Source organism: Conger conger, chromosome 3 (assembly GCF_963514075.1).
Source record: "Conger conger chromosome 3, fConCon1.1, whole genome shotgun sequence".
NCBI classification, from domain to species: Eukaryota; Metazoa; Chordata; class Actinopteri; order Anguilliformes; family Congridae; genus Conger; species Conger conger.
In genome coordinates, this window is record NC_083762.1 from 18,139,584 (window position 1) to 18,154,042 (window position 14,459).

General features: G+C 45.0%; 1 protein-coding gene across 1 annotated transcript in view; it reads left to right on the forward strand.

Moving 5' to 3' along the window:
* The first annotated feature begins 3,878 nt into the window (after positions 1–3,878).
* LOC133124743 (voltage-gated potassium channel subunit beta-3-like) overlaps positions 3,879–14,459 on the forward strand; it is a 30,463-nt gene continuing 19,882 nt past the window's right edge. Inside the window, exon 1 of the mRNA XM_061236187.1 lies at positions 3,879–5,848. Within this exon, the coding sequence (XP_061092171.1) occupies positions 5,568–5,848 (281 nt within the window). The 5' untranslated portion in view covers positions 3,879–5,567. The remainder of the gene's footprint in view (positions 5,849–14,459) is intronic.

The following is a 14,459-nucleotide window of genomic DNA, read 5'->3' on the forward strand; positions in this document are numbered from 1 at the left end:
GTAAATGCCCTCAAATTCAAATTCAAAACAGTCTGCACTTTAACCTCATACTCATTGTTTCATTTCAAATCCAATGTACTGGAGTACTGAGCCAAAAGAAAATGACTTGTACTGATGTTCAAATACTTATGGACCTTGTGTATTTCCAGTATTTTGCGCATCACGTGCAATATTGACCACTTTATGCCTCTTTAGGAAAGAAGTAGCTTGCATAACATACCAAATCCTGATATGAGAGGGATTCCATGCTTTTGACCCTCTCATCCTGTAGCTCTCACTGTCATCCCTCTTGTTATGGCTCCATTGCTCTCCACAAAGGATAATTCACCAGTTCTCCACCATGGAGATGAGTCACGCTACTTCTGGATAAAGGTGTGAAAATAATTGTAAAATAAAACAGATTGTATCGGCCGGGGTCAAATGTGAATGATGGCAATTTGTCTGAATGCCTTTCAACACCAAGCACTTGGCGCAATGCAAAACATGTTTTTGTGTGTTTTGTGGAAGCATATTTTGTAATCAACTAGAAAACACCTACAATTGATTTACTGTTAGCCATGCTATTTAGGCTTTGATAGCTGCCTCTGTTTTCTTTCTGATTGTACAGTAGATTACGTTCTAGTGTTCAAACTGTAGAGGAACTGTCATGTCAATTAAACAGGTCACTGGTACTGTATTGACTGCCTGTATTCAGTGGTAAGCCATGCAATTACACTTGTTCCCCACTGGAGGGTAATGTTGAGCATATTGTGTGGCTGTACTTTCCTGTCTTCTCCATTTCTACATTGCCGGGCAGAATCACTGAACCATGAACATAGGCTTTTTAAAGGTAATGCATAGTGTCCATGTTTACCTGTTGAGTGCAAAAGCTGTTAATGTACTTGTCTCTCTTTGCCTTCATCAATATGCGTGTTTGTGATCTGCGTATGCTTGCGTGTATGTCAGTGTGCGCATGTGTGTGTGTTTGCATGCACAACAACCCAGTGAGATGCTCTGTATGAATGTGTTTCTTTCTGTGAAGTATGTGTGTGTGAGTGTGTGTGTGAGTGTGTGCACGTTTTGCACTGTGATTGTGGATTAGTGGTCCTGTGGCAAACACAAAGCTGGTTTATGTGAGATGGGATGTGAGATTTACTGTCTTTCTCCATCTCTCTCTCTCTCTCTCCCTCTCTTCTCTCTCTCTCTCTGTTTCTCTCCTGGGGACCTACACAGTCCATCTTTTCCCTTCTCACTGAGTCAGCAGTGCTCAAGACTGCGCCCACTCCTCTGTTTCCCTCTCCCAAACGCACAAAGTCTCGCACATACTCACACACTCTCACAGACATGCACGCACATTTTCTCTCTCTCACAAACCTACAATTACACTGAAGGTGTGCACTTACACTTATACATACTCACAATCTGTGTATTTCTCTCTTTTTCACACACTCGGACTATCTCTCTTTCATGTACACACACATACAGAGAGAGAGAGAGAGAGAAAGAGAGACATACAGTACTTATAAATAAAGTGTGAGTAACTCTTCTAAACATTGGCAGACATACGGACCCTCGCTGATAACTCAAGCAAAGTCATCTGTTTATGTACTGCACTAACACCCACCCCCGCATTCAGTGTCATGCTAAGTGACTAAATACTGAGAGCTAGTCTTAGTCTTAGTGCAAATCGTCTTTCCGATTACTGTATATGTAGCTGATCTTTTACTTTTTGGCACCAGAATATTACTATCTTCATATTGACTATCATAAATGTATAAACATTAGCCATAATGTTATAATGTTCCCCCTGTAAGTATTGGGATCATGTTGGAATTTGAGGTCCTATTCTAGGATTCTTACTTGCCTTAGCCATGTGTGTGTGTGTGTGTGTGTGTGTTCCTGTGTGTCTGTGTATACATGTGTACATCTAGGGATATACAGTGTGTGTGTGTGTGTGTGCACATGCTTGCACGTGTGTGTGTGCCTGTGTGTCTGTGTCTGCGTGTGTATGTCTAGGGATGTACAGCGTGTGTGTGTGTGTGTGTGTGTGTGTGTGTGTGCCTATGTGTGGATGTGGACAGCAGTCTTAGAGCCTGAGTGGGTGAGACAGCTCTCTTCTTGCTCCCTTGCTGAATGACCTTGTGCAGAAGGCACGCTGGATGACCATCAGAATCAATAAAACATCAACACTCCATTGGTTACATCTCTCTATACAGTGCAGTCTTTCTCTCACCTGTAGACACATAAACACATACACACGTACAAGCGCACAACTCCCACAAAACTCTTTCCTGCTTACCTGGACTCCCAATTCATAGAGCCCTCCACTGTAAGCAGTATCTTGTTAGATCGCACCCTTCATCAGTAAAGAAACTGTATACTCAGCAAGACATTCCAGGGTCAGACACATATTTTCAGTGATGAAGGTGAGTCCTCAGTCAAAAGCTGACCCAAAGTACATAAACAGAGCTCTATTGATCTACTGGTCATTTAGCCAATTTTAACATCAGCCATCAGTAATATAATAGCAATCACCACCAATTTGTGGAATCCAACTGACCATGCAACCCTATGAACTTGTATAACAGTGACCTCCAGAACCATTACGTTGCATTATAGTCATTTAGCAGATGCTCTTATCCAGAGTGACGCTACAAAAAAGAACCACACGGAATACAACCTCTACTAAGAGCTTTCAACATGTTCTACCAAAAGACACATTTCCTTAACACAGAGAATTGTAATGGTTACTTATGTGCACACTCAGTAGGGAGGTCTCAAAACATCTCTTTGTTCATAATCAAATGTAAGTCTTTTGATCATGAACATTTCCTTGGTCTGTCAACCAGGATGGGTTACTGTACATTATGTATTATTTTCCCATTTCTGTTTTGAGATAATAATATGCCAAGAATATTCTCCAATAGGCCTTGCCATGTATTTACAGTTCCAAGTTCTGTCAAACTCACCAAAGCACAATTCAGGCATGTAAGATACAGTATACTCTTAATGGTAACATCCCTTGATTGGGGATTGTTAAAATTGGGTGATGAAAAAAAGCCCATGCATGATACTTGTCACTAACCTTCAAAAATAATTATTCATTGAATATGTTCCCTGCCCATTATGCAGTTTTCTCTGACAGATAGGTCTTATCTGCAATGGAAGTGGAAGTGTTTATTTTTCCTGAAAACATTACGCAGTTTGCCTTTTTTTGTCAAAGGATTGACAGAGATGAAGGCCCGATTTCAGTTATTTTTGGATTGATCCTTTTTCATGTACTGACCATGTTATTTGTAGACGTTGCCAAAATAAGAATAACATTTCCTTTAATTTCCTTTGGACTGTTTTGCCCATGGATGATGTGGATGACACTAGTAAGGAATTGAACAAGAGCACAATGTGCAGCTGGGAAATAACCACTGCCATGTCTCCATATCTTAAATGTTTATAATAGGCAACAGCACATTTGATACTCTTCCTTAAGGACTGTCATCTATATGTTATGGGTGGCATGAGGTTTTGCTGGTTGAAGCAGAGAGGTGGGGGTGAATACACTATGTATATTCGTTCCCTTCGTGTACATTGCTCCTATTTTAATTACAAATAGTCAAATTCCCATTGCGTCAGCTCACTGTGAATGCAAAATGTACAATCTCATTCGCTGAGTACAGGCAAGACTGGTTAAGCAACGGCGCGCTCTACTGCATACTTGTGTTTCTATGCAGGCAAAGGGGAGGTGGGGAAGAGGCAGGGAGGGGGTTGTAGATGTAGAAAGGGAAAGGAAGAGGAGGTAAAGTGAGAGTGACAGAGAAAAAAAGGGGGGAGGGAGAATAAACCGCAGGCTGGCGTGTTCATTGAAAAGGGAGTGGTCCTTATTAAAATAATAATTTCGCCGTTCGTGTGTGCATGTGGAAGCAGGCAGCTGAGCGCAAGCCATCACAGTTAACGCTAGACACGTTTGTAGCGCGCGCGTCTGTGCGCGCGAGCGTGCGGGAAGGGTTCGGTTTCGCTGTCTAGGAGGCGATTCCTTTCGCGCAACCAGAAAGCGAGGGAACTGGGAAGCGGCGTGCATTTGAGTACAGCATTGGACACTGGATGTTGGAATCTATCTGTCCTGCATATTTTGGATGTGGCAATTCTTCGCCTATTCACCGCAAAAGAGATTAGCTTGCATCAGAAAAGCACCAACAGGGAAAGCGGCAATCAGAAGCAAGCAGGTGCTTTTCGGTATCACCAGGTTTTTTTCGACGTGCCTTCGTGTTTGAACCTGGCTGAGAGCAGTGGAGTTGAGCTTTTTCTCCTGGCTTCTGGGGGAAACTACTAAGATTGTTGATAGGAAAACAGCTTTTCAGTCACTGTTAAAAGAGGTGTCCAGGGTTGTGCGTCTGCCAGTTAGTTCCAATATTTTTAAATTATTGATAAGCTATATATCGGTTGGAGTAGATGGGCGTTATGCGATGGATATAGGCAAAAGGAACTCGCAGATTTCCCGGTTGTAAGCGGGTTAACTATGATAACTGATCATAAAAATAAGAACGGCAAGAGTCATTCTTGCGGTGACTGTTGCCGGGGGCAGTGCCAGTTCTCAGTGGCATGTGATTGAGCAGCGCAGTGTCAGGAAGTGTTACCGCTGTGTGTGCGATTTCTTGTGTATGTGTGTGAGCGGGAGTTAGTTGTGTGTTAGGACATGCATGTAAGCTCGCTGCCTGTGTGTGGTTGGCAATTGTAAGATCTTTTCGGCGCTGTCTTTACCAGCAGTCAGTTAGCGCATTTGGTACGCGACAGGGGATCGGCTAGGTGCGAGGAAGATTCTGTGGATCTGTCTGTGTCAACGGTGCAGCGTGCGTTGGGGAAGTCAGTCTGGCCGTCCACTAAGCCAGTGTTAAGATGAGTCAGATGATTGTGTACAGAATTTGTGTGTAGCAAGGTAGTATTTTAGTAGCCAGTCCGTTTGTTAGTCAGTTGTCACGTTCCAAATCCCTGGCTATCCTGGGTGTTTTCTCTCGGGGCTTGCTTGAGCAGTATGCGCATGGATATTTTTCACTTGCGTAATCAATGTGTTCAAGCACAGTGACCACAAGGGGTTAATCTCCATGCCAGCCTGCTCAGTGAAGATACTGTGGGTCTGGCAGTCCGGGGGCAGTAGTCCCTGAGGTTGTCATTGGAACGACTACTACTGAGCTGCAGCTCCACCAACTCATACCCAGCCGTGGCTTTCTGCAGCAGTCCTCATCAGGCGCATAGGCATACCGGTGTAGAAGCCAGCACACTGTGAGCCCACAAACGCCGGGAAGCCGTCGCTCACAGCACCGTGTCTGCTCAGACACCACCTGCGTGTGCCAGGTTACAGAAGCTTGGGCCCGTGCCACCTTGTAGCACTACCAGTTAAGAGGCAGCCCGGCGTGCCAGTTTGGACTCCGTCCCTGAGAAGAGAACACGTGCCAGCGGAGTGTAGGCCGAACCGCACAGGCGCCACCGCCTTCCGAAAAGGAGCAACCCAAGCCAGGAAGAGGCTGTGGGGAGGGGGGGCCTAGTGCCACACTGTCCCATTCTCAGAGGAGCGACAGGGAGAGCAGGCGGTCAGCATGCAGGTGTCCATCGCCTGCACGGAGCACAACCTGAAGAGCCGGAGCAGCGAGGACCGGCTGTGCGGCCTTCGCACCATCGCACCCGGCGGGGGCTGCCCCAGCGGAGGAGGGGGCGGGGGAGGTGGAGGAGGAGGCGGGGGTGGAGGTGGGGGAGGCCAGGGGGGAAATGGCCACCAGGTGCAGATGAAGTCGAGGGCGGCGGTGGCCACGCGAACCGTCACCCAGGGACACGCCCACATGAAGGAGACCATCGGACGGCACAGCAGCATGAAGTACAGGTGAGTGGCAGGGCCACGCTGTGAGGGGCAGGAGGAGGAGGAGGGCCCCAAGACAACACCAGACAACACATTTGTGACCCAAGGAAGGGGCAGAGCAGGAGCAGTGTAGTGGCAGAGTGCTGAGGGTGGCGCTGGGGGATGTGGTGGGGGTAAACTGGCTCGTAACGGGACTGTGAGCCAGGGGTTGAGTCAAGGGTAGCACTTGTTGGCTGAGTCACCTGTAACTGATATTGTGGCTGGATTACCCTTCACTGGCAGCTTGTTCATGTGGTTTCTGAAATGTCATTAGTTTTGGGCCTTGCGCTCAGCTCTTGGTGTTAGGAATGTTTTTCTGGTATGAAAATGGCAGTCTGACCTGGTGGAAATCCGGAAACCACTTGGCCCATGCTATAGTGAGGAGCTTCATTAAAGCTGGTCTCTCTTACGGTGGTGGAAATTGAGGCAGTGGGGTAATAACAGGCCCTCTTGGGGTGCTTCAGGACATCCTAGCCGATTGCTCTGAGAATAGTCAGAGGAGTTGGTATGGCAACACTTGGGACGATGGGACGTATAGACGGACGTATTTGTAAAGGACACCAGTTTGTGACACCATTGTGATGACTGGACTGCTGTCAATGGGTTGTTTACTACTGCTGGAAATAAACACGATAGTGTCGGTTTATTACGTTCATTTCCCTCCATGGCTGATGTTGTTGTTATGTTCAAGGGTGTACAATATAATCTCACAGTAATTCCGGTGTTGCTTTTGTGCTCATAGGGGAATCGGTAGCAACATTTATTATTGCCATGATTTTAATCTGCACCATCATTTGCACACCACCACTTTCACTGCTCCTGCAAATTGAACTGTTCTGCGACAGTAGTATTAATATTACTATTACCACTGTTCATAATTATGCTATTTTTGGAACAGGCTGCATTGTTATCTGCATTCCCTTGAAAGGGGAAAAGGCTCAGCAGAGACAGTGTTTAAACTCTGCTGGTTGCTTGGCCACTCTCTCAGCCGCAGTCTGTGTCAGACCTGCTATCCAGCAGTGTAACCGGTCCTGCTTCTGCCTCTCAGTTCAATTAATGTTCCTTTGATTCAGTCTTAATTAGCTTAATTGGGTTATTCCTCTTAGACTGAAATTGGGAACTTGTGATCCCCCAGGCTGTCTCCAAACAAATTTTGACTGTTCCATAAATGTTCCACTGGTGAACGCAAGCATCAGCGTTTGTAACAGAAACGATGGCAGGTTTAACCAGTTGAGGTGGTAGCCCTATAGTCAAATGCATTCCCATGTTCAGCTTCCTCTCAAACCATCACATCTGCTGCACAATTGCGGCACAATACTCTGGGGTACTGTTATACTATCCTGGATTTATACTCTAAGCAGGCTCTACAGAAGAGTAAGGTTAACTCTTGTGTGTTCTGTACTGGTTTGTGTGGCCCGTATTATTAAACTGCGTACTTTGTATCCTTTGTAGCTGTAGCCAGGGCAACACAAAAGGTTGTCGGTGTGAGAGCACTCATTGGATGTCGCGCTCGTGTCAGATTTGTTTGGTTGCATAATTACTTTGAAGCGTTCTTGCGATGTGCTTGAGATGCAACTACAAATCTACACAGCCCCCACGCAGCACGTTTGTGTAGGATTGGAAAGGTCAGCTGCTTTTAATTTGTCTGCCTTTAATTCACGCTTTCGGGGTTGTTGGTTTAATCAGGGCGTGAAAGCCGATCAACTCCGACCAGCTCTAATGCTGATGTCTGATCACTGGACCAGCCATCAACAGGGGTGTTCACAATGTTTGCCATTGGTCCGGTCCTCAGACTGTCCATGTTATATACACTTTTAACACCTCTTCAAAGTCACTGAAATTACAAAATTAATGTTACTGGGTACACTCCAAAAAATAAAGTACATCTTATTTCTTTTACATTTTTGCTAAGTAACACAACTTAAGATCGCTAGATATTTGTTGCAGTGTAGACATTGAACTGCTGTGGCAAATTGAAAATGTAGCCATGACTTAATGTTCTGAAAGTTAAAGTTTAAAACATAGTCCTTTCAAAGCTGCTATCGCTGAAGAAATTAATAGAGTTAATGGGGTTTTCTTCAGAAGCTTTTTTTATAGCAAAGGTAGCCCCTTAAGCAAGTTTCCATTTGTCTGAACGATTCTGTTGATTGAAATCATGCTCCAGTAGCCTATATGGAAGCGAGAACCCCTGTTTCACATGCGCGTGCAGTTTCTTATCGTCCTGACATGGATGGCTGGAGGCATCTCATGGTCTCCTGTGGGATATCTACAGCTGAGATGCATTCGAATGTGCAGGAATCCACAATACTGCGTGTCCTTGAAACTGGGCAAACTTACGTAAGACCGTGCTAAGTCTGCGCTATTTTCACGCTGTCTGGATGGGACAGAGCTGAGGCTGTGATCACTGGCCTGGCTTTATGGGTACACACAGAGCTTTGCAGTCAGGGATGACCTTCACATAGCATTATGGTCCTGCATTATAGCAGCCAAAGAGCTGATCCCCCCCCCCAACCCGCTACAGAGTTGGACTGCTGTGAACGCATTTGTCTTTGTGTACTCAACTGTGGGTTCCTGATCCTCTCCAAGTTTGGGCTGCTGCCGATTGCTGCTCCTGGTATAACTCCCGGAGGATCCTGACCTTGAAGATGTCCAGGTCTTCATCTTAAGAGCCCTAAATTGTTGATACCTGTCAGTGGCTGAATGCTCTGGAGCCTGTCTCTGACTTGGCTCCGTGTCAGGAACGGTCGTTTGTTTTAACTGCCCGATTCAGGCCGGATAAGAACGGACTGCATTACCCCCCCCCCCCCCGAAAAGACCCACGTTCCCCACTTCACCCTTATAGCCTCTCCTGCCCCCTGCTTTAGAGCTCACGATCATTATAATCATCGTTACTTTGGACTGATCACAGCGGGAGTGTGTTATGATGATCGCTAATAGCGCGCTTACGCATGATTGCGATCATGATTATAATCATAAGGACTGGCGTAGTTTTAATATTGTGCTTATTGGGTGGACAGCTCAGTCTGATTGTCGTGTGTGTGTGTGTGCGTGTGTGTGTGTGTGTGTGTGTGTGTGTGTGTGTGTGTGTGTGTGTGTCGCGCGTGTGTGTTTTTTCCATCCCCCCAGGAGGAGCTGCTGGACAGTATGTTAAGGGCTGCTCATTTGTCTGTGGGTGAGGGGTGCATACTTCACCCCATTGCTTCTCTGCGCTCTCCTTAATTGCTTACGCTAACTAATTAGACCGAGTCAGTCGTCAGAGCGGGGAGCCATTACAGAGGCTGGGGGAGAGAGCGCTGCAAGACAGACAGGGTCTGTGGATCACAGTGTCCCATCGCTGCCTCAGTCGTGCTGTGTGTGTGTGTGTGTGTGTGTGTGTGTGTGTGTGTGTGTGTGTGTTCCAGACCCCTCTCTCTCTTCCACAGTGATATCCCGCCCTCCCTCTCTCTTCTGACAAATTCTTGTTTCTTTTTTATCTGATTCACATGCAGTCTTGCCTTTTCTCCCCCTCTATTTCTTTTTCATTTCTTCCCTCTATCCCCATCCTTATTTCTCCCTTTGCCTCTCCCCTCCTGTTTCCCTGTTTCTTTCTTGCTCTGTTTCCTCCTTCTCCTTCTCCTTCTCCGCTCTCTGCTCTCAAATGCTTTTTCGGTGCATTGCAGCACTCGGTGCCCAAGTGCAGTGTGCACACCGTCTGATTGTTTGTTTGGGCGTATACTGTATGTGGTGTGGGTATGTGTGTGTGTTTGTGTGTGTGTAGTTTGAAGCCTGTGTTTGTAATTGGTGTTTTTTTTTGGCTGTTTTCAATCTGCCATGAATGTGTGTGTGTTCACTCACCTTGAGTGAGTCGGAGACAAATTGTTCATGTTTAGCCAGTGCGTATTTGCTTTGGGGGACAGTGTTTTGGCACAGAATGTGTGTGCATGTGGGAAGTGTCCACATTTTTCTTTTTGTTCGCAATTGGTTTGAGCCCCTGGCCTTAATAGTGACTTGGATAAAAACTTTGCTATGCTCTGCTTTTCCTTAAACGTGTGTTTGTTTGTAAGTCTGTATGGTTTGTACAAATGTGTGTGTGCATGCTGGAACATGGTTTCACCCTCGGTTTGGTAGACCAAGGTAGTAATGGTGCATGGTAGACTAAGACAATAATGGGGTTTGGTAGAATAAGGTAGTATTGGTGCATGGTAGATTAAGACAATAATGGGGTTTGGTAGAATAAGGTAGTAATGTTGCATGGTAGACTAAGACAGTAATGGTGTAGGGCAGACTAAGGCCCCTTAAACCTAATGACTGAGGCACTAATGCTGTAGGCTAGACTAAGACACTAATGGAGTTGGGTAGACTTAGGCAGTAATGGTGTGGGCCAGTAGTTCCCAAACTCGGTCATGGGGGCCTCCTGTGTATGCTGGTTTTCCTTCCAACCACAATTGCAATCCAAGAACTTTAACAAGCTGTGTGCTTTTCATGGTTAGAGGGAGTATTTACCCTCTTAAACCACATTTTGTCAGATATAGCTATGCATGCCATGAAGAATAAAACTCCCATGTTTGTATGGTGTTTATTGTGCTATATTGCAAACAATTGTGTAGAAAGAGGTAACATTTGTGTTACTGAGACTGAGGTTAACCAATAGGCTCATAATTAGGTTGCTGAACAAATCTGTTTAATATCCTTCATAATGTTTCCTTAAATGTATCAACTCAATGAAGGTTTGGCTCATTATCATTTGCTTTGCTTTTGAATTCTTTATCTTCCAGGTGGTTAGTTTTAGTGGCCAGGTGTCCACAATTTAACTAATTAGGAGCATATTGTTTCACCACACTCTTTAATTTTCTCAGTTAAAAATAAGTTGCCTTTTTCATGTACCTGCTTTCAATATAGCACAATAAACAATATATCCCTCTGAGCACGGAAAGTTCCGGGATTGCAATTGTGGTTGGAAGGAAAACCAGCATACACAGGGGGCCCCCAGTTTAGGAAGCACTGGTGTAGGGTAAACTACGCCAGTCATGGTGTAGGGTAGACTAAGAGAGTAATGGAGTTGGGCAGACTAAGAGAGTAATGGAGTTGGGTAGACTAAGACAGTAATAGTGTAGAGTAGACTCAGGAAATAATGGTGCCAGGTAGACTAAGACAGTAATGGTGTAGGGTAGACCAAGTGATTGTGGGGTACGGTAGACTAAGACAGTGATGGAGTTGGGCAGACTCAGGCTAATGCACTAATTGAGTAGGGTATTGCCAACAGATGCACTGCTCAGAGCACATCCTTTAACAAGCTTCAGAGGAGTGCCATGCCCAGTCTCACCCCTCTTCTATCCTCATCCGTGGCCCTGGGAGTGTGAGGGCGTGGCGGGCTGCCAGGTCTGAGCTGGTCTGTCAGTCCCTGCATGACTGAGCCTGGCTCTGTTCCACAGGGGGATGTCTGCACCCCTTTCCACATGTAGTCTCTGAGTCCCTGCTGGCTCCTCTTGCCCAGGACCGGGGTGATTTTCCATCATCTATTCCTTTACGCTGACCTGCGTTAGCTCAGCCTGCTGGTGTTACTGGTGCTGGCCTACTTACTAAGCCAGCTGTGGGCTGAGTCAGCAGGCTGCATAACTATACTCCTCTCCTTCCATCGACAAATTAACTATAAATCCAGAAGGTGGCCAGGAAAAAGCAAGCTTGCTGACCAGCAAAAACCGGAGGGGACAGTAGTAATATGAAGTCAGTTTTTTTTTTTATCCAGGGCAGTCTCAGCCTCCAGCCTGACGCAAGTGTGATGTGTGGTGACAGAGTATCACCGCTTCCAACTCTCCGTACCTGTGTGTGAAGCCCCAGCACTGCTGCCAGCCCTGTGGAGGCTGTGACACCAGCTGCATCTGAAAGCAGCCTCGGCCTGGGGGCTCAGCATTCACCACGCTGCCCACCATTCCCACACGGAAACTGACTTTGTGCCGGGGAGTGCCCAGACATGGGTGCCCAACATCCAAAACTTCCCCAGACGTCCTCTTTTCTCAGTGTTAAGTGAATAAACGTAACTAAAAACACTGGCCAGGTCATGTCATGTAGTAGAGGCAGAGAATTTCAGGGTCAAGAACAGGCTAGATATGGTGCTCGATACTAGTTTTTAGAAACACTTAGCTCTAGGTTCACTTTAGCGTTGTTCGGCCGAATGGCCTGTTCTTGTCATTATTTTCAGTTATGTATATTTCGTGACTTAAAAGCAAAATAGTTCATGCTAATAATTATAATGCGATGTTGTATTTCAGTATATTGCGTTTGACTGTAGTATATAAGTATATAAGTCAATGTGAAGCTCCAGATGTGGAGATGCACACATTAGTATGATGTGTCTGTGGCGTGCTCATGTGCATTTGTGCCTTTGCTTGCATGCATGATAACATATGTCTTTGTGCAAACGTACCGTGTTGTGGTGACTGTGGGTACAAGTCTGGATGTACAGTATGTGACATATGCCAAGGCAGAAATATGTACAGTATGCCAGTGTAGATGATATTTCCTGTGTGTGTGTGTGTGCGTGCGTGCGTGCGTGCGTGCGCGCGCGCGCGCGCGCGCGTGCGTGCGTGTGTGTGTGTGTTAACACTTTAGGAATAGTAGCCCTGCAGGCTGACAGTTCACTGCCTAGTATCACCTTTACAGTGGCCTGGGCACACTTCCAAATTTCCTGTGCTCAATACACATCCTAGTCATGCAAATAATGAAAACAGCTGTGCAACCCAACAGCCGGCTACCTGAGCAAATACATGTGCACACACACATATACTCTCACACATCACACAACACACACACACACACACACACACTCACACAAAGACCACTTTCCAAAAGCAGACCCCAGGGCACATGGACAATGTGTATGAGGTTTTGCATGTGCATACGTGTTTTCTATATTTGCAATATATGTTAAGTGTATAATTGGCAATGTATCTTGCTTCTTTACAATGCATATTTCAGTACTAGATGCAGATTGTGCAGTATTTTGGTGTGTCATTCTTGATTAAATGAGATGCCCTTAGATGTTGCTCTCGAGGATTGCTCATGATTAATGAGAGTAATGCCTAAAATCCCGCTTAATCTCTCTTTATATTTATATTTCTTTCTTTATAATAGTAGCCCACACACACATACACACACACACTATTCACTGCCTCATACACATAATAGAAATTCTAAACATAGCTCAGCTGACCAAATATAAATAGTGGGAGTGGGAATTAAAGAAACGCTCATGCTTCTGGAGAAAATAAAAAACGATTCGATAAACTGTGTTATTCCATCGGGGTGTTTATGGTAAGAAGGCGAGAGCAGGCGGCATGCGGCCGAGTGCTTCGGCGGAGATGAAAGAAGACGTGGAAAAACACGGAGCTGAAAATGCAGCTGCTGTATTTCGCTGCAAGTCTGACGCAGCACCGCGGTTTGGCTCCAGCTGGCGCGGTTAATTAGAACAGAGCCGCGCGCGCTAAACCTCGGATCAACCGGACATGCCCGCGTTGTTCCGCCGCTTCCTTTCTGTCAGATAGATGCAGCAATCGCCTTTCAGCCCCAACGCTAAACGGGGCATTCAATAGCGCTTTGATAAAGGGACCTTTTTTAAATGCTCAATGACATCCAGATCCTCAGGATTCATTTTCAATTTTATTTGTATTCAGTTGTTCAGTTTTCATTATTCTATTCAAAACCATACACCTGCACACAAAAGAATAACAGTCGGCAAGCTACTGTTATGAAGAAATGAACCACGGTTTAGGTTCTGTTCCACTGAAAAAAATCACATTTTCAGTCAAATTGACCTTTTTCTGTTTATTGCTGCAAATCATACCTCAACTATTCAACTTTCAAGATAATTCCACATTTTGAATGCTTATGCCATGTGTATGGTGAAATTAGTATAATTATTTGCCATGTCTATCTTTGGAGTCAATTTTCACGAAATCAGATTTTGGCCGATATTACAGAATCATCTTTCTCAGTTTGTAGTTATTCTATCATCATGAAACTTTGCAAACCTTTACTCCATATCCAGGAGAGTGTTTTGAGCCAAATATTTTCTTGTTATAAGCTTTAGGGGCAGGTACAGCATCATAAGTGTCATTGTTAGATCCAGAAATTTCATAATTTTTCTTCATGAAAAATCTGAAATTTCTAGAAAAATTACTATTGGGTACAGGTGAGAAAAAAAAATGGCTCAAAATAATCTTCAAATATGTCTTATTTAGAATCTGAAAGTATTATAACAATATATCTTACTTGATTCAGATTATAAACTGCTACATTAATGTTTGAATTTGTAATTTCCGCCATCTTGAATAAAGTATGGAAATGAGCTCATTTACACTTACGCCCCACTGTTGATTCATTCAAGCAGCAAATTTGCACAAACAACTCCGGGCATATTTGTCACAATCAATTTTGTAAATAAGTGCTGAAAATTATGGCAAGGGCCATATTACTCCTTTATGGCATACTTTTTTGTGACAAAAAGATTTTATTGTTGCATTAAATGTTCATGAATACCAAGTCAGACAGCAGACAGCACAGTGAAGCATCCAAAGGTAGGGTGGGACGACATTGGCTCAGGCGGTAAGAGCAGTTGTCT